This window comes from Chiloscyllium plagiosum, unplaced genomic scaffold (genome assembly GCF_037043375.1).
Source record: "Chiloscyllium plagiosum isolate Xiang-an unplaced genomic scaffold, Cpla_swu_hap1 HiC_scaffold_42, whole genome shotgun sequence".
NCBI classification, from domain to species: domain Eukaryota; kingdom Metazoa; phylum Chordata; class Chondrichthyes; order Orectolobiformes; family Hemiscylliidae; genus Chiloscyllium; species Chiloscyllium plagiosum.
In genome coordinates this window covers 33,437,351-33,464,389 of record NW_028270180.1, presented here as the reverse complement: position 1 = coordinate 33,464,389, position 27,039 = coordinate 33,437,351, and the positions used below count along the sequence as shown (strand labels likewise).

General features: G+C 44.2%; 1 protein-coding gene across 2 annotated transcripts in view; it reads right to left on the bottom strand.

The window, feature by feature from the left end:
- Positions 1-27,039, bottom strand: part of cib2 (calcium and integrin binding family member 2) — a 290,432-nt gene that overhangs the window by 3,405 nt on the left and 259,988 nt on the right. For both annotated transcript variants that reach the window (XM_087981963.1, XM_043680152.2), the window contains exons 4-5: positions 19,383-19,530; positions 7,258-7,453 (exon numbers count right to left, since the gene is read on the bottom strand). In XM_087981963.1, the coding sequence (XP_087838089.1) occupies positions 7,258-7,453; positions 19,383-19,530 (344 nt within the window). The remainder of the gene's footprint in view (positions 1-7,257; positions 7,454-19,382; positions 19,531-27,039) is intronic.

Genomic DNA, 27,039 nt, shown 5'->3' with positions numbered 1-27,039 from the left:
TGCCAGAGTGAGGCCAGGATTGGAAGATGTGGTGGAAGGTATGGTTACTGGCTAGGTGGGAGAAAGTGGGTTGAATAATGTGGGGGGGTGCCTTGCAATGGTTATTGCTTCTATTAATAGGATATGAAACAGAACTATTAAAAATATTAAGAATAGGGGAATAACTCGGTAATAGTGACATTAAAAAAAGTTTTAAGACACTGATAGGTAAAGATAATAATGATGATGAAACCAATTTAATAGATTTGAGATTTGACAGGCTTAGAATAGAACTTGAAAAAAATAAAAAAAAAGCTTGGCACTATTTAATGGCGATTTTTATTAATTAATGCTTTATGTTAACATGGATTTTTTTTGTTTCATTCAGCAAGTTATTCCTACCCTCATTTTACTTTGTAATTCATGTTTAATGTTGTGCCAAACCAGGGTCACTGCTGCTGGATTTCTTACAGAAGAGCAATGAAAGGCTCAGAAGAAGTCTAATTACTGTTTTTGGGAGCAGGGGCAGGGAGTGATATTGCTTGCGTCAATTCAGATCGGAAGTGTTAGAAATGTTCAGCGGAGAGAAACAGAGGTCATTGACTCTTCATCAGAGATAATAGAGACTCTGGATCTGAAACATTAATTCTGTTTTGCTCTCCACAGAGACTGCTGAGTGTTTCTAGTATTTTCTGATTACTTGTATATTTCAGATTTCCACCATCTGTTGTACTTTGCTCTTGTCTTATAAGATTGACGCTGCATATTTTTATAGATTCGTACAGTGCAGAATCTTTGGTTCATCAAGTCTGCACTGATATAATTACCATTAGAAGTGCACTAATCCCAATTTTCTGTAGAGAACTCCTGTAGAAATGTCCTGGAGCTGAGATGACTGACCTACAGCAACCTCAACCATTTTCCTTTTTGCTAAATAGAAACCAGACCAGCATTGAGTTTTCCCTCAATTAATTTTGCCAGTGTTCCTTGACACCTCACTCAGTCAACTACTGCCTTGATGTCAAACTGAGCAAAAGGGCTACAGTGGGGTTAAAGTGGCCATCAGAAATCTCAGTGTGACTCACCAGTACTGAATTCAGGAAAATCAAGCTAATTTTATTTTCTATTTAGAACTAAAGCATTTGAAGTAGTAAATAATATTTACTTGTTAAAAGAGATCAGTGATATATTTCTGAATGGATCAATGCACATTTAAGAAAGAATCAATGTGCATTTATAAATGGGTCAAGTGTGTATTGTCAACGGGTCAGTGTAAATTTATGAATGGATCAATTATTTATTTATGAATGATTCTATATATATATATATATATATATATATATATGTGTATTTACAAATATGTCAGCCATATGTTATGAATGGATCAATATGCATTACTAAGTAGATCAATCAAACATTATGAATGTGTCAAGTGTATTTCTCTGAATGGTAATGTACACCATTCTGTACAAACAATAGCAGGGCACAGGTAGGGTGCAGCAATGTTTTTACACTTCAGACAGAATTCTGCAATTTGAAATTGGCATGATTACACTCCACTATGTGTAATCATATTATTTGGCTTCTTATTTGGCTTCCCATCATTTAAGAAATTAAGGTTCTAGCAGCTGCTCCCATATCCTGAATGGATCTGATTGTCTCCAGTGAAGAGGGAATTCAAAATGTGTTACAACTTCCTTTTCGAGAAGATAGAGGTGGCTAGGATTGGGTTAGAAAAGCAAAGTAAGTTATCATGAGGATTTGTGCCCTTGGGAACTTCTGGAATGAAAGAGTGAGATGTCACTTGGTTTTCAATTGATTCAGCTGCTAAACAAGGTACTAAATAATGGGAGGTCTCCCCATAGTGTTTCCTTGGCTAACTTATGGAACATGTTCGGGTAAATGGAAGATCCATTAACTCGACTTGGGAACAATGGCTGTGATGCAAAACTTAATTAATGTAAAGAAAAGCCCAAAATCTGCACCACAAATGACAAAATTGGGTTAGTGGAAACCCAGAGATGGAACCACCAGAGAGGAGATGGGAATATTGGTTAATAATTTGATTGAGAGGCATATTTAGGAATTAGCTTTTATATCCTGGAATGGGTGAGCTGTTTTCGTAAGGGTTGCATACATGTGCATTTCAGAATAGATTAACCATAAAGGATGAATGCATATAACAAGCCAGAGTTGGACGGCTGAAGGATGTAGCTGGGTGTAGATTAGATTAGATTACTTACAGTGTGGAAACAGGCCCTTCGGCCCAACAAGTCCACACCGACCCGCCGAAGAGCAACCCACCCATACCCCTTATTACCTAACACTACGGGCAATTTAGCATGGCCAATTCACCTAACCTGCACATCTTTGGACTGTGGGAGGAAACCGGAGCACCCAAAGGAAACCCACGCAGACACGGGGAGAACGCACAAACTCCACACAGTCAGTCGCCTGAAGCGGGAATTGAACCCGGGTCTCTGGCGCTATGCGGCAGCAGTGCTAACCACTGTGCCACCGTGCCACCCAAACCATGGAGCAGGGCAAAACATAGGGAGACAGGGTGGTAGAAGATTGTAGGGTGAAATCTCTAATTCTCCTCAATGTTGAGTTTGAAAGCAGGAAGGGTGTTTAATTCAGTGAGATAGTAGTTTACCCAAACACTAGCACCCTACTCACCTCCTCAAGAATCAGGTCCTAGGTGGGAAGGCCCATGTTGATCTTCCCATCACAGCACCAACTGGGGCCCTAAAGAGACCAATTAGGGAGCACTGAAAGCTCTTGAGCTGGTGCCACTGGGATTGATCCAGGTGCAGGGGGGCTGTTATCATGTGAGGTTCACATGCCTGCTGAGATCCATCTTTCCATGCTTTGGCCCAGTCCTTCCAGCAACAGCCTACCACCTTCCTAGTTGCCAACCTCATCATTCTATCAGAGTGGGGTAAATGCAATGGGAGTCGAGAGTGTGGTGTTGGAAAAGCACAGGAGGTCAGGCAGCATCCAAGGAGCAGGAGAATTGATGTTTCAGGCAAGAGCGCTTCATCAGGAATGTGGGTTCTTGCCCGAAACATTGATTTTCCTGCTCCTCAGATGCTACCTGACCTGCTGTGTTTTTCAGGTACCACACTCTCAACTCTGATTTCCAACATCTGCAGTCCTCACTTTCTCCTAAATTCAATGGGAGCCTAATACAAGGTGTCAGCAGACAGGGAGCGAACAGCCTTATCCTCAGTTCTGTATGACCTTCCCATGATCCTTACTTGACCAGTTACTAAGTAACTCGGGGCCTATTACTGAGTAACTTGGGACCTATTACTGAGTAACTCGGTTACAATTATCTTCACTCCAGGCAGGATGGGGAAGTGGCAGCCTGGAAACCAGTAATACAAGACGGTCAACCTGGTGGGGTAGGGAATGTCCCATGATCTACATTGATTTGTGCAGAAATAGGGCATGGCTATAGACCACAGTGATACTCTACTGCACTTGCTGTGGCCCCCTCTCCTGATGTCCAACCCCAAAACCAGAACCACCCTTCACTTTCTTTTCCTGTCACCTGGGCCTCATGATCTTGGTTGCCCTTCCAGCAGCAGCCATGGTCTTTGTGTGGCACGACTAAATATGAGACCTGCTGGCTTCTGACTGCCAGTGGTTCTGACAGGATGGGACCTCCACTCCCTCTACCCACTCCCCATTCCATCCCACACAGGGACCCAGGTCAATTCCAGCCTTGAGCGACTGTGTGTGCAGATTGTATATTCTCCCTGTGTCTGCGTGGGTTTCCTCCTGGTTCTCCGGGTTCCTCCCACAGTCCAAGGATGTGCAGGTTGGGTGAATTGGCCATTCTAAATTGCCCATAGAGTTAGGTGCGTTAGTCAGAGTCTGGATGCGTTACTCTTCCAAGGGTCGGTGTGGACTTGTTGGGCCGAACAGCCTGTTTCCACAATGTAAGGAATCTAATCTAATCTATTCCTGCAGCAGACCCTCCACCAAAACCCACCTCTGCACAAGCCCCTTCCCCATCCCACACCAGCCCTTTCCCCATCACTGCACCATTGCCTCCCCATCCCTCCCCTCCCTCTTCCCTTCACACATCAGTCCCTCCCTAACCCCTCATCACCACACCAGCCCCTCCTCACATTAGCTGCTCCCCATATCCCCATACCAGCACCTAGACCAATCACTACACCATTCCCTTCCCGCAGCTCCATCCCTGCACCATTCCCTCCCTACCCCAATCCTGCACTATCTCCTCCTAAAATATGGCATCTGCCCCTCCTCTCAATCCCCGTACGATCCCTATCCCGGCACCATCCACTGCCCCATCCCCATCCCTGCGCTATCCCCTCCTTAAACCCTGAACAATCCCATTCTGGCAACATCCCCTCACCGATCCCCATCCCGGCACCATCTCCTTCTCAATCCCTGCACCATCCCCTTACCCCACCCCCATCCCTGCACCATCTCCTCCTCAATCCCTGCACCATCCCCTCCCCATCACACCCTATCCCCAAACCAGCCCATCTACAATCCCTGCAGAAACCCCTTCCCCATTGCACTATCCCATCCCTCCCACTGCTCGTCTTACATCTCCATCCCTGCACCAGCTCCTCCTCCCCCCACCCCATCTCTGTACCAGCTCCTTCCTGCCCCATCCCAGCACCAGCTCCTCCCCACCCCCTCCCAGCACCAGCTCCTCCTCAACCCCATCCCTGCACAGCTCCTCCCCACCCCATCCCTACACCAGCTCCTCCCCGCCCCATCCCTGCACAGCTCCTCCCCACCCCATCCCTGCACCAGCTCCTCCCCACCCCATCCCTGCACCAGCTCCTCCCCACCCCATCCCTGCACCAGCTCCTCCCCACCCCATCCCTACACCAGCTCCTCCCCACCCCATCCCTGCACCAGCTCCTCCCCGCCCCATCCCTGCACAAGCTCCACCCTGCCCCCTCCCTGCACCAGCTCCTCCCCACCCCCTCCCTGCACCAGCTCCTCTCCACCCCATCCCTGCACGAGCTCCTCCCCACCCCATCCCAGCACCAGCTCCTCCTCTCCCACCCCTCCACCAGCAACTCCCCACCCCATCCCTGCACCAGCTCCACCCTGCCCCCTCCCTGCACCAGCTCCTCCCCACCCCCTCCCTGCACCAGCTCCTCTCCACCCCATCCCTGCACGAGCTCCTCCCCACCCCATCCCAGCACCAGCTCCTCCTCTCCCACCCCTCCACCAGCTCCTCCCCACCCCATCCCTGCACCAGCTCCTCCCCACCCCATCCCTGCACCAGCTCCTCTCTCTCCCATCCCTGCACCAGCTCCTCCCCACCCTATCCCTGTACCAGTTCCTCCCCTCCTCATCCCAGCACCAGCTCCTCCCCACCCCATCCCTGCACCAGCTCCTCCCCGCCCCATCCCTGCACCAGCTCCTCCCTGCCCCATCCCAGCACCAGCTCCTCCCCACCCCATCCCTGCACCAGCTCCTCCCTGCCCCATCCCTGCACCAGCTCCTCCCTGCCCCATCCCTGCACCAGCTTCTCCTCACCCCATCCCTGCACCAGCTCCTCCCCGACCCATCCCTGCACCAGCTTCTCCTCACCACATCCCTGCACCAGCTCCTCCCCGACCCATCCCTGCACCAGCTCCACCTCTCCCCAACTCTGCACCAGCTCCTCCCCTCCCCATCCCAGCACCAGCTCTTCCCCAACCCCTCCCTGCACCAGCTCCTCCCCACCCCATCCCTGCACCAGCTCCTCCCCGCCCCCTCCCTGCACCAGCTCCACCTCTCCCCAACTCTGCACCAGCTCCTCCCTGCCCCATCCCTGCACCAGCTTCTCCTCACCCCATCCCTGCACCAGCTCCTCCCTGACCCATCCCTGCACCAGCTTCTCCTCACCACATCCCTGCACCAGCTCCTCCCCTCCCCATCCCTGCACCAGCTCCTCCCCACCCCATCCCTGCACCAGCTTCTCCTCACCCCATCCCTGCACCAGCTCCTCCTCCCCGACCCATCCCTGCACCAGCTCGTCCCTTCCCCATCCCTGCACCAGCTCCTCCCCGACCCATTCCTGCACCAGCTCCCCCTCCCCATCCCTGCACCAGCTCCTCCCCACCCCCTCTCTGCACCAGCTCCTCCCCTCCTCATCCCTGCACCAGCTCCTCCCCTCCCCATCCCTGCACCAGCTCATCCTTGCCCCATCCCTGCACCAGCTCCTCCCCACCCCATCCCTGTACCAGCTCCTCCCCACCCCCTCCCTGCACCAGCTCCTCCCTGCCCCATCCCTGCACCAGCTCTTCCCCCCATCCCTGCACCAGCTCCTCTCCCCATCTCTTTACCAGCTCCTCCCCTCCTCCATCCCTGCACCAGCTCCTTCCCCCATCCCTGCACCAGCTCCTACCCCCTATCCTTTTACCAGCTCCTCCCCTCCTCCGTCCCCGCACCAGCTCCCCCCTCCCCCCATCCCCACATTGGCTCCTCACCCCATATCCTGCACCTGCAACCTGCCCATCACAAAACCTGTCATCCTGCTTGGCTGCTTAGTATTAATCCCACCCCTCTCACCTACATTCTACCACATTTATTTATTTGTTCTTGAAATTTGTAAGTCCACCAAATTGCCCTTGAGCAACTGATGAGGCCACTGTGGAGGGCAATTAACAGTAAGTCACATTGCTGTGGGACTGAACTCACGTGTAGGTAAGGACAGCAGATTTCCTCTCTAAAGGATCTATTAGGGAACCAGGTGGGTCCTTATGACAATCCAATAATTTCACTACTGTTATTATTGAGACTAGTTTTTTTATTACACGTTTATTAATAAGTTAAATTTTAAATCCCACCGCTTCCATGGTGGGATTTGAATCTAGTCTCTGGACTGTTAGTCCAAACATTGGGATTTATAGTCCAGTATCATCATTACTACGCTACCTCCCGTCAACTAGTTTTATATTTCTTTAAAACTGGTTGGGCCAGTAATCATGAGCTACCCTAACAGCCTTTGAGAAGGCTGAGTCACCTTCTTAAACTGTCTACATTGTTTAGGGAACCTACAACACAGTGAATTCAACAAAAGCACATTTACATGACATGGAAGTGCTCAGACTGAGCCATGTAATCTGTGTTCAATATTTAATCTGTTTTTGAAAATAGAAAGCATGCAAAGTATTGCAGCCTTCAGAAACAGTCTGCTATGTATTCACCACTCATTATTCTCCCTCCTGGTCTTTCTCTAATTTGAAGTACTGACTGAAGTGTCAGAAGGTTGCTTTCCTTATCGTGACCTACCTGAGGAAATCGGGTGCTCTGCCAATCATATTCTCAAAATCTGGGTAGTTAAGTTTCCCATCACCATCCAAATCAGCTTCTTCAATCACTTTCTCACAGACAAGGGTCACCTCTTCAGGGGCGAGCTCCTCTCGAGTCAATTTATTGAGAGTCTTCTCCAGGTCTGACTTGCAGATTAAATTATCTGTGTTGAAATCTTTTGGAGACAGAAGCAGTACATTGTGTAGACATACAGAAATGATGCACAGGAAAAGACCAAATTATCCACCAAGCCCACTCCACATTAAAAATGATTGTCACATTGTGACTAGCTATGGTCAGCTCTCCCCACTCCTCCCTTCAAGGGCAGATAAACACTGGCAGGGGCAAAATATCCTGGAGTATTGCCCTACGATTCCCATAATCCAGGAGTTCACTTTAGACAATAATCCACTTTCCCTCTATTCGATAGTGATCTTTGTCCTAGTCAAGAACTGGTCCATTTCTTTCTTGAAGAATTAATTGTTATGACTAATAGTGCTAAATTTATTTTGAGAACAAGGACAACATTGAAGCCTGTCCTAGACGGTGACTGTCTCTTGGTCAGTCAGTAACCTGGGAGAAGCCAGCCACCTAATTCCATTTGAGAGGAGAGCCAAACTAAAATTCCTTTTGAATGGCCTGTATGGATGGTTGAGGCTAGTTGTTTGGAATGAGTTACTCTCAGTACTACTTAGTTACCGTCATAAGATCATCACAGAAGCGTTAGACTAAGGACTTTGTTTCCATGCTGTAAATGTCTATGACGGTAACTAACTGTTCTGACTGCTCCAGCACGGAGCCCATAACCTTGTATGCTTTGGCATCACTAGTGAACATCTAAATATATCTTAAATGTGATGAGGGTTTTCGCCTCTACCACTCTTACAAGCAATGAGTTCCAGGTTCCCATTACCATCTGGGTGAAAACATTTTTCCTTCAGTTATACACATAACAGGGCTGCACTCCAGAAAGTCTACACTGATGTAACATACTTTAGCACTGTGCTCATTGACAGGTTTATCGGTAATGTCAGAAGCAACAAAGTCAAAAAGAGGTAGAACAGGAAGATATACAGACAGATGGGGACATCCTCTCAGAACAAACCCGTACATTCACTTTCACTTTCTTCTTTGAGATATTAATCACACCTTTCTGGATTCCCTACATAATGAAAGGTAGACTTGCCCTGGAGTGAGTGCAATGAAGGTTCATTTGTTCTTCATGAACTGATTCCTGGAATAAGAGAAGTAAATATGTGGCTAAAAGATTGGTGTGCGAAAGAGGGGTTTCTTTTCATGGAGCACTGGCATCGATATTGGAAGAGGAGGGATCGTGGGACGGTTTCCACCTCAAACAAGTTGGGATTAGTGTTCTAGTGAAAAGAGTAAATAGGATGGCCAACAGGACATTAAACTAGGAAGACAGGAAGCAAAGAGAAGGGTAAAACTCCAAGAAGTATAAGCAGCAGGATAACATCTGTGGGGGTAGATTCAACTGCATTAAAAAATATGAAAAAAAATTGAAAAGAAAGGAGAACTCAGGAGAGGTTATTAAAGACTCTAGTACACAAAACAGGACAAAGTGTTTGGAAAGGGTTAGGATTCAAACTTCAAACACACTGGATAAACGAATAACAATGAGAAGAGGCACAGTCAGTACAGGACTGAAGGTTTTGTATCTATGCATGCAGTATATGGAGTAAGGTAAGTGAGTTTGTGGTGCAGATTGAAATTGGCAGATACAACATGGTGGGAAACATGGAAATATGGCTACAAAGGGATCAAGACTGGGAGCTAAATATCCAAGGATATACAGCCTAATGAAAAGACAGGCAGGTGTGCAGAGGGGTGGGGTTGCCTTGTTAATAAAAAATTAAACTAAACCAATAGCAATAAAAAAGTACAGTCAGATATATAGAATCTATGTGGGTAGTGTTGAGGAACTGCAAAGGTAAAAAACCATAATGTTAGTTATGTAACGGCCTCCAAACAATCGTCAAGATTTGGGGCATAAGATACACCAGAAAAGGCATGTAAGAATAGTAAAATTACAGTGATCATGGGGTTTTCAATATGCAGGTGGACTGGGAATACCAGGTTGGTAGTGGATTGCAAGTAAAGGAATTGGTGGAATGTCTACGAGATGGCTTTTTGGAGCAGCTTGCGGTGGAGCCCACTAGGGAACAGGCAATACTGGATTTAGTGCTGTGCAATGAGGCAGACTTGACAAGGGAGCTTCAGGTGAATTGACCCTTAGGAGGTAGTGACCATAATATGGTAGAATTTGCTCTGTAATTTGTGAAGGACAAGCCAGCCTCTGTCAACTGTCTGTGTGGAGTTTTCACATTCTCCCCATGTCTGCGTGGGTTTCCTTCGGGTGCTCCGGTTTCCTCCCACAATCCAAAGATGTGCAAGTTAGGTGGATTGACCATGGTAAATTGCCCATAGTATTCAGGGATATTGTAGGTGAGGAGCATTAGTCAGGGGTAAATGTAAAGTAAAGGATAGGGAAATGGGTCTATGTGGCTTACTCTTCAGAGGGTTGGTGTGGATTTGTTCGGCCGAAGTGCCTGTTTCCACACTGTAGGGATCCTATGAGGGTGGAAATAGATGTAATGGTATTACAGTTAAAAAAAGGCAACTACAGAGGCATGAGGGAAAAAGGGGACCAGAATTGACTGGGAGAGGAGCCTTGCAGGAAAGACAGTGGAACAATGGCAGACACAGTAATCCGGAAGACACAGAAAAACTTCATCCTCAGGAAAAGGAAGCATACTAAAAGGAAAGGTGAGGCAACCATGGCTGGCCAGAGAAGTCAGGGATAGCAAAAGAGAAGGCATGTAATGTGATGAAGGGCAGTGGGAAGCCAGGGGATTGGGAAGATTATGAAGATCAGCAGAGGACAACAAAGAAAGAAATAAGGAGGGAGAAGATTAAATTTGAGAGGAAGCTAGCTGGTAATATTAGGAAAGATTGCAAGAGTTCCTTTAGATATAGAAAGGGCAAAAAAGAGGCAAAAGTAGACATTATGCCACTGGAAAACAATGCTGGAGAAGTAAAATAGCTAACAAAGAAATGGTTGAGGAAGTAAGTAAGTACTTTGCATCAGTCTTTATGGTAGAAGACATGAGTAATATTCCAAAAATTCATGAGAGTCAGGGGGCAGAGATGAGTATGGTAGCCATCACCAAGGAGAAGGTGCGAGAAAAACTGAAAAGTCTGAAAATGAATAAATCAGCTGGACCAGATGGGCTACAGTTCTGAAAGAGATAGCTGAAGAGATAATGGACGCTTTAGTAGTGATCTTTCAGTTATTTTTGGAGTCAGGGAGGGTCCCAGGGAATGGAAAACCATTAATGCAACTCCCTATTTAAGAAGGGAGTAACGCAAAAGATGGAAAATTATAGGCTGATTAGCCTTACCTCAGTCATCGGTGAGATTTTGGAGTCCATTGTGAAGGATGAAATTTCTGAATACTTGGAAACGCATGGTAAAATAGGGCAAAGTCAGCATAGTTTCATCAAGGGGTGGGGTCATGCCTGACAAATCTGCTAGAATTCTTTGAGGAGGTAACAAGCAGGTTAGACCAAGGAGAGCCGGTGGATGTTATCTATCTGGACTTCCAGAAGGCATCTGATAAGGTGCAGCACAGGAGATTGCTGAGTTAGATAAGGACCAATGGTGTTAGAGGCAAGGTACTAGCATGGATAGAAGATTGGCTGTCTCACAGAAGGCAGAATGGGAATAAAAGGGTCTTCCTCAAGATGTGACTAGTGATGTTTCATAACGGTCAGTGTTGGGACCACAACTTTTCACTTTATACAATAATGATCTGGATGAAAGAACTGAGGATATTCTGGCTAAGTTTGCAGATGATACAAAGATAGATGGAGGGGCAGAAAGTATTGAGGAGGCGGGAAGGCTAATGAAAGATTTAGACAGGTTAGGTGAGTGGGCAAAGAAGTGGCAGATGAAATACAATGTGGGAAAGTGTGAGGTCATGCACTTCGGTAGGACAAATAGAGGCATGGACTGTTTTCTAAATGGGGAGAAAATTCAGAAATCTGAAGTGCAAAGGGACTTGGGAGTCCTAGTCTAGGTTTCTCTGAATGTAATCTTGCAGGTTGAATCAGTAGTTAGGAAGGCAAATACAATGTTGTCATTCATCTCAAGAGACTAGGATATAAAAGCAGGAATGTACTTCTGAGACTTTATAAGGCTCTGGTCAAACCATGTTTCGAGTATTGTGAGCAATTTTGTAAATCATATCTCAGGAAGAATATATTGGCCCTTGAGAATGTCCAGAAAAGATTCAGAGAATGGTCCTCGTAATGAGGAACATTTGAGGACTCTAACATTATACTTGATGAGTTTAGAAGGATCAAGGGGGTTCCAATTGAAACTTATAGAATATTGAATGGCCTGGACAGAGTGGACGTTGGGAGGATGTTTCCATTTGGTAGGAAAGATAAGCACCCAAGGGGACAACCTTACAGTAAAGGAAAGACCCTTTAGAATGGAGATAAGGAGAATCCTCTTTAGTCAGAGAATGGTGGATGTTTGGAATTCAATGCCACAGAAGGCTGTGGAGGCAAGTCATTGAGTATATTTAAAACAGAGATAGATAAGTTCTTGATTGCCAAGGGGATCAAAGATTACGGTGACAAAGCGGGAAAAAGGGGTTGAAAAATGTATCAGCCATGATCGAATAGACCAAATGGCCTAACTTCTGCTGCTATGTCTATGCTCTTATGGGATGAGGGTATTGTCTCATGAAGACAAACTGATTGGAATACAAGCCCAGTCCAAAGACGTGATCAGATTGAGGCACACAAAATTCACAAGGGGTGTTTTACTGTAGGGGTAAAAACAATGACTGCAGATGCTGGAAACCAGATTCTGGATCAGTGGTGCTGGAAGAGCACAGCAATTCAGGCAGCATCCAAGGAGCTTTGAAATCGACGTTTCGGGCAAAGGGAAGGGCTTTTGCCCGAAACGTCGATTTTGCTGCTCGTCGGATGCTGCCTGAATTGCTATGTATCTCTCCCTTCTACAACAAAATGTGTGAATTTTCTCTCTCTCTTTGAGTTTTCTCTTGATGTTCTTTTCTCCCAGATGCGAGAATGACATATCGGACAATCTATTTTACTGAATTTGCTATTTTGGAACCATTGCTATTTAGTAGTTAAATAATCAAATATTCTGTTACATTTTCCTAGACAGTTATGTTATTCCAATTCGTTTTTCTTTTGTTTGTATTTTAACTATGCTGTAAGAATAAATTGTTTTGTTTCAAGCCTGATAATTTGACCAATTGAATTGCATCTGGAACACAATGCCTTACACTTGCCTTTAAAAATAAGAAAAAAGTTGGGGTCTAGACTATTTTCTTAATCTATTTTGATGGGCTTTGTTCTGGTCTACAGCAAACTGGAGGCTCGTCCGGGATCAAAATTTCTAATTCCAGGTTGGGTTTAGGATTATTGCACTCAACAAAATGAGTGGAGAGTATTGGTTTTCTCTTATCGGGTAGTGAAGCAGATAGTGAAGGTAGTCAAAGAATGCAGCAGAATATAGAGAGATTGGAGAGTTGGCAGATGGAGATTAATCCGGGCAAATGTGAGATGACGCATTTTGGAAGAACCAATTCAAGAGCAAACTATACAGTAAATGGAAAAGCTCTGGGGAAAATTGATATACAGAGACATCTGGGTGATCAGATCTATTGTTCCTGGAAGGTGGCAACGTAGGTCAATTGAGTGGAGAGTGTGGTGCTGGTCAGGCAGCATCTGAGGAGCAGGAGAACTGGCATTTTGGACATAAGCCATTCATCAGCAAGCCCTCCTGATTAAGGGCTTATGCCCAAATGTCGATTCTCCTGCTCCTTGGATCCTGCCTGACCTGCTGTGCTTTGCCAGCATCACACTCTCGACTCTGATCTCCAGCAACTGCAGTCCTCACTTTCTCCAGGTCGATTGAGTGGTCAAGGAGGCATACAGCATGCTTTCATTCATTGGACAGGGTATTGACTACAAGAGTTGGCAGGTCATGTTACAGTTGTATGACTTTGGTTCAATCACATTTGGAATACTGCATACAGTCTGGTTGCCAAATTACCAAAAGGATGTGGATGCTTTGGAGAGGGTGCAGAGAAGGTTCACCAGGATGTTGCTTGGTATAGAGTGTGCTTTTTATGAATAGAGGTTGAGTAGCATGGTTTGTGAAGGTTTGTAGCTCAGGTTGAGGTTTAGGGTGTAGGTTTGCTCGCTGAGCTGTAGGTTTGATATCCAGATGTTTCATTACCTGGCTAGGTAACATCATCAGTGGCGACCTCCAATTGAAGCAAAGCTGTTGTCTCCTGCTTTCTATTTATATGTTTGTCCTGGATGGGGTTCCTGGGATTTGTGGTGATGTCATTTCCTGTTCATTTTCTGAGGGGTTGATAGATGGTATCTAGAACTATGTGTTTGTTTATGGTGTTGTGGATGGAGTGCCAGGCCTCTAGGAATTCTCTGGCATGTCTTTGCTTAGCCTGTCCCAGAGAATTCGTAGAGGCCTGGCACTCCAATCACAACACCATAAACAAACACATAGATCTAGATACCATCTATCAACCCCTCAGAAAATGAACAGGAAATGACATCACCATAAATCCCAGGAACCCCATCCAGGACAAACATATAAATAGAAAGCAGGAGACAACAGCTTCGCTTCACTTGGAGTTCGCCACTGATGATGTTACCCAGCCAGGTAATGAAACGTCTGGATATCAAACCTACAGCTCAGCAAGCAAATTTACACCCTCGAGGTTGAGTAGATTAGGATTATTTTCATTATAAAGATGAAGGTTGAGGGGGACCTGATTGAGGTCTACAAAATCATGACAGGTATAGACAGGGTGGATAGCAAGAAGCATTTTCCCAGAGTAGGGGACTCAATTACTAGGGGTCACATGAGAGGGGAAAAGTTTAAGGGAGATATGCATGGAAAGTTCTTTAGGCAGAGGGTGATGATTGCTTGGAACATGTTGCCTGTGTGTGTGGTAGAGGGCACAATAGCGCATTTAAGATGTATCCTGACAGATACATGAATGGGCAGGGAGCAAAAGGATACAGATCCTTAGAAAATAGGCAACAGGTTTAGGTAGAGGATCTGGATCAGCGCAGGCTTGGAGGCCGAAGGGCCTGTTCCTGTGCTGTAATTTTCTTTGCTCTTTGTTCTTGGGTGTTTACTTGGTTGGTAAATAGAGTGCGCCTTGTGTAATAATGGCTCTGTCAGTCACTAAGAGTTTCCTGTGGTGGAAGAAGTCACTTCAGGAGTTTTACAGAAAGCAAGCAAGGAAAAGCTTTTGGAATTGGCAGACAAGTTGGAGTTGAGGTTGCCTTTATCTATGCAAAAAAGGGGAGGAAATTGCAGCAATAGCTTAACATTTACGTTGCCAGAAATGCCAGCGGAATCTTTGGAAATGGTTTAAAATTCAAATTGTAAATCAAAGCAGCTTGCACACGTAAAGGAAATGAAACAGTTTGGACTATAATTGAGAGCAGATGAAGTGGAGAAAGAGAGGGTTTTTGAACATTGGAGGTTGGAACTGAAAACACAAAGTCGACTTAAAATGGCAGAGGTAGAGGTGAAAAGTAGGAGTACTAATGACAGCAATCCCTTCGTAGCTAAAGGCCTGGTGGTGTTCTAATTTATATATGTTCAAACGTTGCCCAAGCTTGACAAGAATAATGTAGAAACCTTTACGTTAGTTTAGCCACTTTCTGAAATGAAATGGAATGGCCAGTGACCATGTAGGTATTGTTGATTCATAAAGAATTGGTAGGTAGAGCTATTTGCCTCAATATCAGAGGAGATATCCAGGGTGTATGATGTGGTGAAAAATGCCATCTTATATGCATGAGTGAGTGCCAGAAGCCTACAAACAACATTTTAAGAATCTAAGGAGGGAATCTAGTCAAATTTACATTGAGTTTGAAAGGATCAAACAAAATAATTTTGATAAGTGGATAAGGGCATTGAAAATGGATCCGACATATGATGCTCAATGAGACAATTATTTTGGAGAAGTTCAGAAGTTCACTTCCTGACGTTGTGATAATTCATGTGGAAGAGCAGAGAGTTAAGACTGCAAGATTAGCAGCGAAAATGGCAGAAGATTATGAGTTGGTTCATAAATCAATGTTTGGCTTCCAATATCAATTTCAATCTGTAAGAGATAGAAGTTGGAGAAAAGAGGGTTTCAATGAAGATAGTAAACATTGGTGTTTTCACTGTGATAAAGTAAACCACATGAAGTCTCAGTGTTGATAGTCTAGAAAAAGCACTGGGAAGATAGATGTGGGAAAATAGGATGAGCCAATGAGTTTTGTTGCAATGGTAACATGGAAGCTAAAAAGCTGCACCAGAATGTATAACCTGATCAGGGATTGGTTGAGAAGAAAGTGCCAGACCTCTTTAAAGAATTTACCTGAGTGGTTCATGTGGACCAAGAGGAATAGGAAAAGAAATTAAAATTTTAAGAGATACAGGAGCAAGTCAATCTTTGATGAGAGATAAGGAGATATGCAATTTGAGGAGTATTGCCAGAAAATGTGGTAATATGTGGAATTCATGGGAGTGAGAATTGGTGAAGTGGTGATAGGAATAATAGAGAAATTGTCAGTTCCAGAAATACAGTATCTTGGTAATGATACAGCTGGATCACAAGTGGGAGTGATGTCTACTCTGGTTGAAGAGCTAGTGGAAAATCCAACAACTGAGGTGTTATAGGTAGTATAACTTGGGATTTTACCTGCATGGTAGCAAGGTCACAACATCATAGGTTAAAGCAGGAGAAGAAATCAAGGAGTAAAGATAAGGAAGTTTAAATTCAATTACCAGAAACTATGTTTGATCAAATGGTTGAGAAAAAAATACAGCAACAGGTGGAGGACAAAGTGGATATTTTTAGTTCAGAGCAGCTAGCTGAATTATAACAGTAAGATGAAAAACTAAAGGAGTTATATCGAACAGCACATACAGAAAAAGAATCTGAATGTACCCCAGAATGCTACTACCTTAAAAATGAATTCTTGATGAGAAAATGGAGACCATCATGTACACGGGCAGATGAAAAATGTGCAGAGGTTCATTAGAGATACTATCGGTGAGTGATAAAAAGGTGTTGCAGGTAGCACATGAGATACCTGTAGGAGATCACTTAGGAGTAAGAAAACTCAGGCCAAAATGCAAAATGTATTTTTATTGGCCTGAACTATATAGAGGTGTGGTTGAACTTTGCTGGACATGTCATACAAAGTATGAAAACCTCAGGCAATTGTCTAGGCTAGCTTCTTAAAATATTTTGCAGGGATTTAGTCTGGTCCATAACAGTGGCTATGAATACGATATTTTTACCACTGTTGAGGAGTCTGTTACAAAGTACATACCACTCTAAGTATTTCCTATGAACAGAAAAACACACTGCAGAAATTTTGAAAAACTTGTGCTTTGAATCCCAAGTGAATGTAGTTTATGAACAGTACATGCTCAGTAATAGATCTCAAATTTAAAAAGAGCCCATCGATAGATATGTGACTGTATTAGCATTGCTCACAAATCCTATGAATTCAGGCACCTGAAAGATAATCCTATCAAAGCTACAATTATATTCAGAATGAGAGATCCTACTATGACAGTGCAACTGTTAAGAGAGAGGTATCTTACTCTCAAAGAAGATATAAATAATGTGCAGAGGCTCTGAGCTTGTAAATCAATAGATACAGCATATACGTAGGAGAACAAAGGAGTTTGTCCACAATGTGAAGCCAAGACCACAGACCTTGATAAGCAGCTCAGACCTATCCACAATGCTGAAAAGTGTCTACACCTTAAATGCAACAATGCGGAGAAAAGTAACAATGATTCACAGAAGGACCAACAAAAAAAAACAAGGTCCATAGACAAATTACAAATACTGTGGTCATCATAGAAGACAAATGAAAGCACATCAGACATCAAAAAACAGTGGTTTAACCACAAGAAGCAAAACTACTTTACACACAAGTGTTTAGCTAGGAAGCAGACCAACAAACCTATAAAGGTAATAGCCACAAAGTGTGAAGACAATGATTTGGGTAAATCAATTTTGGCACCAGAGAGATTATTGGAGGAGAAAAATGAAAACAATTATAATGAAAGTAGCAGCGTGAGATAATCAAATTAATACAAAGTGCCAGACAGACACTAGTACTTCCTGAAACATTATGAACTTTAAAGAACTATGTGAAGTTACAACAGATGACAATCGAAGCGTGAAACCTTTGAAGATAAAATTGAGGCTCTGTGATGGAATGGTGCTTGTTCTGAGAGGATAAATTAATCAGAGAGCCCAATGCTATGACAAGATATGCAATCCAGAAATCCATATTGCTATTACTCGTCTCAGCAGAAGCAAGTTGAAAGCTAAATCCTCCAGAAGAGATTGACAGTGTTTTATATGCCAGATTGACTGGCATGTCATTCTGTCTGTCTCTGACAAACAGACTATGCAAGTTAGAGAGGATCTGACTGCAGGAACAATGGAATCTTGAAGCTGAAGTCACAAAATGACTTGATTGCCTTGTCAGACACAGAAAATGCAACTGAATAACAGATGTGTTTAAGGCAACAGCATAGATCAGTAGTGTCAGCTGAGAAGATTTTGAAACTGAATCATTATTCCAACCAGCAGATATTGGAGAGAAAGCCAACAACCTGGATGAGTGCCATCACAAGACCCAGTCATATTAAAGATCATGTGTGCCATGTGTGTTGAGACTGATAAAAACACAGTAACTACAAAAGTGAACACTTTTGCAGAGGTGGAATGGAGTAATGAAAAGGAAAATAATTGTTTGCAAAATGGTTAATTTACAGTATAAAATGATTGTGCAAACTAAAATGAATTTGTGTACACTAACAAGAGAAATTACATTAAAGTGTTTCCTGGCTTGTCACAGTCATGTGACCTCTGCCATGAGATACTCACTGCAGGCAGTCATCTTACCATAATTCAATCTGAACAAACTAAATGAGGTGAGACAGGATCAGTTAAGAATGTATTCACTGGAATTTGGAAGAATGAGATGGGGAGGCTCTCTCAAAAACCTATAAAATTCTAAAAGGACCAGGTAAATGTGGAAAAAAATTTCCCAATGACTAGGGAGTCCAGAACAAGGGAACACAGTCTAAGGAAATGAGATAGTCCATTTAGGACTGAGATGAGGAAATATTTCCTCACTCAGAGTATTGGGTCTGTGGAATTCTCTGAGACAGAAACTGTTTGAGGCCAAAGCACAGAATATTTTCAAGAAGAAGTTAGATATAGTTCTTAGGGCAAAAGGGATCAAAGAGTATAGTGAGAAAATGGGAACAGGGGACTGAAATGGATGGTCAGACATGATCATAATGAATGGCAAAACAGGCCCACGGGCATCAAAGGTGAGAAAGCAGGAAAATAAGGTCAAAAAACTATCAGCCATGATTAAATGGTGGAACAAAGTCGATGGGTCAAATGGTCTAATTTCTGCTGCTATGTCTTTTGGCTGATAGGCCTGCTCCTGTTTTCCATGTTTCCATATTTCTAGACTTGTTCTGTCAACTCAGAACAAAAGCCTCCTCCACAGTACTTTATGGGGAAGTACAGACCCTCCATCCCTGGGCTCCCTCCCAAGTTACTCACTTTGCAAAATATTAACTGCCCCAGGTCCCCACACACTGCGATAAACTTGCCATCAACCCTCTAGATGGTTTAGTCACAAATTTCAGCCAATTAATGAGGCCAGGTGGTTAAAGTTGACCAGACTTCCTGCCAGCCTGAAGGATGTTATTCTCCATAGGAAACACAAGACAATTCTTCCTCAGACTGACTTGATATGAGATTATTTATAAGATCAGAGTCTGAAGTATGAATGTTACAAAATGTGTGATGATAGTCGAAGTATTTTAAATTAGAAGAAAGGTTTCCTGAACCAACTTTCTGACCTTGTGTTTCTGATTGTGCTCTTATAGTTTCTGGGTCTGTCTTGTTCTGCTCTACATGCATTTCATTCAATAAATGAAGGAACTGATTATTATACCATAGATTTTGAAGGCGTAAATGGCTTTCAGCTCTCTGGGAGCCATTTCACTAAGCACCGAGAACATGTCCACAAAGTCATTAAAGCTCAGATTCCCAGCACCATCCTCCGAGAAGGTCTTCACTATTTGCTCCTTGAATGGATTCTCCTGTGAAAACAAACATCTTGGGTTTTTAAACAAAAAATAACACTTTGCATTTGTCTCCCCCCACTTATTCCTATTGGATTTATTCTGAAAGGGTTAAGCTTCCAGTTCCACTCTGCTACTGGCCTCACAGTAATCCTTCACAAGTTTTAATATCCCATTCTCACCCTTCACAGTTTCCATTCACAAAGGGTTAATTCCTCATTACAGACCCACAGCAATGCCTTAATAACTGTTTTCCAGCAGCAGCAGCAACTCAAAGGGCGGGTGCTTGGACTAGGGGCCTGCCAGGAGCGGTGAGTCACTGATTTGAGATTTTATATTTGAAGTCAGAGAGCAGAGGTTTCTGGGAAAGGAGTGACTTCTTATTTTTATTTTCATCCAACTATATAAGACAGTGTTAGGGAACTGGAGCAGGAACTGGATGAACTTTGGATTATTCGGGAAGCAGAGGCTGTGATAGATAAGAGTATGAAGAAAGCTGGGTGACTGTTCGAAGGGGGAAAAAACAGCCAGTGGAGGGATCCCCTGTGGTCATTCCACTGAAAAACATGTATAACGTTTTGGATACTGTTGGGGGGAACGACTTACCAGAAGTATGCAATGGGGCCCAGGTCTCTGGCACAGAACCTGTCCCTGTTGCCAGAAGGGAAGGAGGGAAAGGAGGAGAGTGTTAGTCATTGGGGATTCAATAGTTAGAGGCTCAGATAGAAGGTTTATTGGGAACGAATGAGACTCACGGTTGATGTATTGCCTCCCAGGTCATAGGGTCCATGATGTTTCGCATCGTATCTTTGGGGACCTGAAGGGAGAGGGTGACCAGCCTCAAGTCGTTGTCCATGGAGGTACCAACAACATAGGTAGAAAGAGGGATAGGGATGTAAGGCAGGATTTCAGGGAGCTAGGCTGGAAGCTGAGAACTAGAACAAACAGAGTTGTTATTTCTGGTTTGTTACCCGTGCCATGTGATAGCGAGGCAAGGAGTAGGGAGAGCTATCAGCTGAACACGTGGCTGCAGGGATGGTGCAGGAGGGAGGGTTTCAGGTACTTGGATAATTGGGTCTCATTTTGGGGAAGGTGGGACCTGTACAAACAGGAAGGTCTTCATTTGAACTAGAGGGGTACTAATATCCTGGGTGGGAGAGGTCACACTGATTGGAGTTTATTATAGGCCTCCGCAGAGTTCCAGGGAGGTGGAAGAGAGGATTGGCAAAATTATTCTGGGTAGGAGTGAAAGGAACAGGATGGTCATTATGAAGGACTTTAACTTCCCCATCATTGACTGGAAATGCTATAAATCTAGTACATCAGATGGATCAGTTTTTGTCCAATGTGTATAGGAGGTCTCCTGACACAGTATGTCGAAGGGCCGACAAGAGGGGAGGCCACACTGGATCTGGTGCTTGGTAATGAACCAGACCAGGTGTTTGATTTAGTTGTAGGTGATCACTTTGAAGAGAGTGACCATAATTCAGTTATAGTTAGTTTAGCGATGAAAAGGGATAAGTACATGCCACAGGTCATGAGTTATCGATGGGGCAAGGGCAATTATAATGCGATTAGGCAAGATTTAGGATGCATAGAATGGGGTAGCAAAATGCAGGGGATGCAGACAATGGAAATGTGGAGCTAGTTTAAGGAACAGATATTGCGTGTCCTTGATAGGTATGTCCCTGTCGGGCAGGGAGGAAGTGATAAGGTAAGGGAACCGTGGTTTACTATAGAAATTGCATCTCTTGTTAAGCAGAAGAGGGAGGTTTATGTGTTGATGAGGCAAGATAGTACAGATGAGGCGATGGAGAGTTACAGATCAGCTAGGAAGGATTTAAAGAGAGCAATGAGCGGACACGAGCAGTCTTTAGCAATTAGAAAAAAGGAGAACCCTAAAGCTTTCTATAGGTATGTGAGGAATAAAAGGATGACTGGGGTAGGAATAGGGCCAGTCAAAGACAGAAGTAGGAAGTTGAGTGTGGACTCTGTGGAGATCGGAGAGGTGCTAAACGAACATTTCTCACTCAGGAAAAGGAGAATATTGTAGAGGAGAAGAATGAGGTACGAGATATTAGACTAGAAAGGATCGAGGTTAGTTACGAACAAGTGTTATCAATTCTTGAAGGAGTGAAAGTAGACAAGTCCCCTGGGCTGGATGGGATTTATCCGAGAATTGTCTGGGAAGCTAGGGAGGAGATAGCAGAGTCATCATTGTCTACATGTTTAGTACCAGAGAACTGGATGATTGCAAATGTTGTGCCCTTGTTCAAGAAGGGCAGCAGAGAAGACCCAGATAGTTATAGACCAGTGAGCCTTACTTCTGTTGTTGGAAAGGTTACGGAAAGGATTATAAGAGATAAGATTTATAATCATCTAGCAAGCAACAATTTGATTTCAGATAGTCAACGTGGTTTCGTCAAGGGCAGGTCATGTCTCACAAACCTCATTGAGTTTTTGAGAAGGTGACCAAGCATGTGGATGAGGGTAGGGCAGTTGGCGTGGTATGCATGGACTTCAGTTCCACATGGTAGGCACTTACAGTAATCTAATCTAACCTCACATTTAGTTGCGTTGAACTCCATTTGCCAGCTCCCAGCCCAATTCTGCAGTTTATCCAAATCCCCCTGCAACCTGTAACATTCTTCCAAACTGTCGACTACTCCATCGACTTTAGTGTCGTCTGCAAATTTACTAATCCATCTACCTATGCCTGCGTCTAAGTCATTTATAAAAATGTGAGGTGATTCACTTTGGGAAGAATAACAGAAAGGCAGAGTACTGGGTCAATGGAAAGATTCTTGGTAGGTTTCATTCGTAGAGGAATTGAGTTCCGGAGCCACAATATCATGTTGCACTTGGAATATTGTGTACAGATCTGGTCGACATATTTCGGGAAGGACATGGAAGCATTGGAAAAGGTGCAGAGGAGGTTTACCAGGATGTTGCCTGGTCTGGAGGAAAGATCTTATGAGGAAACGCTGAGAGACTTGGGTCTGTTCTCATTGGAAAGAAGAAGGCTAAGAGGGGATTTGATAGAGACATTCAAGATGATCAGAGGATTAGAAAAGGTAGACAGTGAGTCTTTTTCCTAGGATGATGACATCAGCTTGTACGAGGGGGCATAACTACAAGTTGAGGGATGATAGATTTAAGACAGATGTCAGAGGCAGGTTCTTTACGCAGAGAGTGGTAAGGGTGTGGAATGCCCTACCTGCTAATATAGTCAACTCAGCCACATTAGGGAGATTTAATCAATCCTTAGATAAGCACATGGATGATGATGGGATAGTGTAGGGGGACGAGTTGAGAATAGTTCACAGGTCGGCGCAACATCGAGGGCTGAAGGGCCTGTTCTGCTCTGTATTGTTCTATGTTCTATGTTCTAATTCTGTTTCGAAGTCTGGTGGGAAACATTCAGCATGTGAGATACACTTAAAATCCCAACATGTCTAGAAGCTCAATTTGTTTCAGATATTTTGTTTTATGAAAGCAGTAAAACTGAGAAATGTAAGTTCAAGGAGAAATTAATTAAGTAAAAGGACACAACTCCTCCATTTGACTTCACAGCAAGTAACTAAAACATAGTCTTTAATATGTCAGGCTGAATCTTGCAGATTTTTGAGTAAGCATCAGTTATATATGGTTTTTTGGAGGGTACCTCGCTGAGAGACCAGATGAGATTGCTCACTATATCTCACCAAAAGCATCACTGCATACCTGCCTCTATGGCGGCCATCACATTCAATCCTATCCCCACCTTCTCACATGCTGTCCCTGGAACAACTTGCCATTCAGGTGATATCTGCCGAAAGACCAACATCCCTTGTGCCCACATCATCTTTGACAGGCCACTGTGCAGTCCGACAAGTATTGGTAATCTGGTGTGGCTATTCATTAACGGCACAGCAGCCACAAACCCACCCTGTTCACAGCACATAGCCATGGCTGTCATTATCTCACACATACAACCCCATTCTCTCACCATAATCATTGATTAACCCCCAGGTCACAGTTTACCAATCCTTACCTGCAAACTATTGAAACAGCCTTTCTAAGTCCCTGCTACCCAGTCCCCAATGCGCACTGGGCATCTGTAGTATGAAGGGCTAGTAGTCCAGAAGAGGAACATCACAGACAGGCAAGCAATTGGACAATTCCAAATATGAGCTTTCATTTGCAGGAAATAAAAACATTCATAGCTGCGGATCATGCCCACAATGCCAACCAAATGGTGGCATCATAACCAATGACTATTTAACATCCCATGATGGTCTACTGCACCCTGCTCTCATTAATTGGAACTAGTATCAAACAGATCCTGTCTGGCTTGTAGTGCCCAATGTAGCTGAGCTCTGTAATACACAAGAATAGCTTCCTCCTCCCCATGTCCTTATTGTCCTCTTCAAAACATTGGTCACTCAATTTCCAGTACATCACCTTAGATTATAGCCTGCCAGGCCAGCACACTTTGTCCAGACAATACATGAGCGTCTCCCTACTGGACCTGTCCCAGCACTCCCCTCCACCCCCCCATGATATTCATTATTGAATTTATTTGGAAAGGTTAAGCTTCTAGTTCCATTGTCTGCCTCACCATGACCCTGGCAAACATGGGAACTGTAGTAATTGTAACAAGCTTAACCAGGTAGACCTTACAGAATATGAGTTCACTGATTGAGGCTGTTAATCTCGCTTCCTGTAGTAACCTTGGATATATCTGTTCTGTTCCTATCTTGATACTTCCCAGAGTTTCCAGCGTATCTATTTCCTTAATATCAATCTGTTCAAGCCTATTCACCTAGTCCACGGTGTTCTCACTATCAACAACGTCCCTCCCTCTAGTGAATACTCCCCTATCTCTTTAGACTCCAGGCGCAAGTTCCTTCCACTATCACTGATCGGCCCTACCCTCTCTTTGATCATTCTCTTAATCCTCACGTATGTGTAAAATGCCTTTGGGTTTTCCCTAATCCTTCCCACCAAGGTTTTTTCGTGTCCCATCCTAGGTCTCCGCAGTCCGTTTTTGAGTTCTTTCCTAGCTACCCTGTAATCCTCTAAAGCTGTACCAGATCCTTGCTTCCTCAACCTTAAGTAAGCTTCCTTCTTCCTTTTGACGAGAAGCTCCTCTGTTCTTGTCATCCAAGGTTCCTTCACCTTACCATTCCTTACCTGTCTCAGTGGGATAAAGTTATCCAACTTTTATCATCAGAAAACTTACCACTCATGCTTTGTACATTCACAGCACATAACAAAAGTCTCAGCACTGACGTCTGAGGCACACCACTAATTACAGGCCTTCAGTCTGAGAAACAACCTTTGACCATCACCCTCTGCTTCCTACCATCGAGCCAATTTTGAACCCAATTAGCCAGCTCTCCTTGCATCCTATGCGACATAACCATCATGACTGACCTGCCATGCGAGACCTTGTCAAAGGCCTTATTAAAGTCCATACAGACAACATCCACTGCCCCACCCTCATCTATCCTCTTGGTTACCTATTTGAAAAACTCTAAAAGATTTGTCAGACATGACTTCCCACACACAAATCCATGCTGACTATCCCTAATCAGACCTTGACTATCCAAACATTGGTTGATCCTGTCCCTCAATATCCTCTGCAACAACTTATCTAACACTACTTGCGGAACGTTTCAGAAAACACCTCTGGGACACCCGGACCAACCAACCCAACCACCCCGTGGCTCAACACTTCAACTCCCCCTCCCACTCCACCAAGGACATGCAGGTCCTTGGACTCCTCCATCGCCAGACCATAGCAACACAACGGCTGGATGAAGTGCGCCTCATCTTCTGCCTAAGAACCTTCCAACCACAAGGGATGAACTCAGATTTCTCCAGTTTCCTCATTTCCCCTCCCCCCCACCTTGTCTCAGTCCCAACCCTCGAACTCAGCACCACCTTCCTAACCTGCAATCTTCTTCCTGACCTCTCCGCCCCCACACCCACTCCGGCCTATCACCCTCACCTTAACCTCCTTCCACCTATCGCATTTCCAACGCCCCTCCCCCTCCTCCCTCCTCCCTACCTTTTGTCTTAGCCTGCTGGACACACTTTCCTCATTCCTGAAGAAGGGATCATGCCCGAAATGTCGATTCTCCTGCTCCTTGGATGCTGCCTGACCTGCTGCGCTTTTCCAGCAACACATTTTCAGCTCGTACCTAACACTGATGTCAGGCTCACTGACATGTAGTTCCCTGGCTTCTCTTCACTACCTTTCTTGAACAATGAAACATTAGCCATCCTCCAGTCCATTCCAATCATAATCCCAAACTAAACTGCATTTTAGTCCCACCTAACTGCATTTGGCCGATACCCTTCTAAACCAATGCTACTCATGAACTTATCAAAATGTCTTTTAAATGTTGCAACTGTACCTGTGTTCATCACTTTCTCTGGCAGTTCATGCCACACAAGAACCATTCTCTGTCTAAAAAAGAGTTGGCCTTCATGTCCTTTTTAAATGTTTCACCTCTCACCTTAAAACTATGTCTCCTTTTTTTGAACTCCCCCACTAGGGAAAGACCCCAGCCATTCACCATATCTATGCCCCTCATGATTTATAAATCTCAATATGGTCAGTCTTCAATCCCTACACACCAGTGAAAAATATCTCAGCCTTTCCAGTCTATTTTTATATTTCAAACCTTATTCCCAACAGAATCCTGGTAAATCTTTTCTGAACCCTCTCCAGTTTAATAATATCCTTCCTGTAACAGGACAACCAGAGCTGCACACAGTACTTCAGAGGAGGGCTCACCAACATCCTGTATAACCTCCATATGATATCCCAACATCTATACTCAAAATTCTGAGCAATGAAGGCAAGTGTGCTAAATATCTTCTTAACCACCTGTCTACCTGTGATGCAAATTTCAAAGAACAATGTATTCATTGGTCTCTGTGTTCTAATACACTATCCAGAGCCCTACCATTAATTGTATGATCTGTCCTTCTTGTATTACCAAACCATATCAAGGCAGCATAGTGGCTCAGTGGATAGCACTGTTGCCTCACAGTACCAGGGACCCGGGTTTGATTCCAGCCTTGGGTGACTGTCCATGTGGAGCTTGCACATTCTCCCCATGTCTGCGTGGTTTTCCTCTGGGTGCTCCAGTTCTCTCCCACAATCCAAAGATATGCAGGTTAGGTGAGTTGGCCATGCTAAATTGCCCATAATATTCGGGGATGTGTAGATAGGTGTCTTAATCAGGGTAAATGTAGAGTAATGGGGAATGGGTGCAGGTGGGATACTCTTTGTAGGGCCTGTTTCCACACTGTCAGGGTTCAATGATTCAAAATGCAATACCTCACATTTATCCAGTTTAAACTCCACCTGCCACTCTTCAGCCCATCGATCCAATTCATCAAGATCTCTTTGTGATCTTAGATAAGCTTTTTCATTGTCCACTGTACTGCCAATTTTGATGTCATCTGCAGTATTACTAACCATGTCTCCTATATTCTCATCTAATTCATTTATATAAATGACAAACAAGA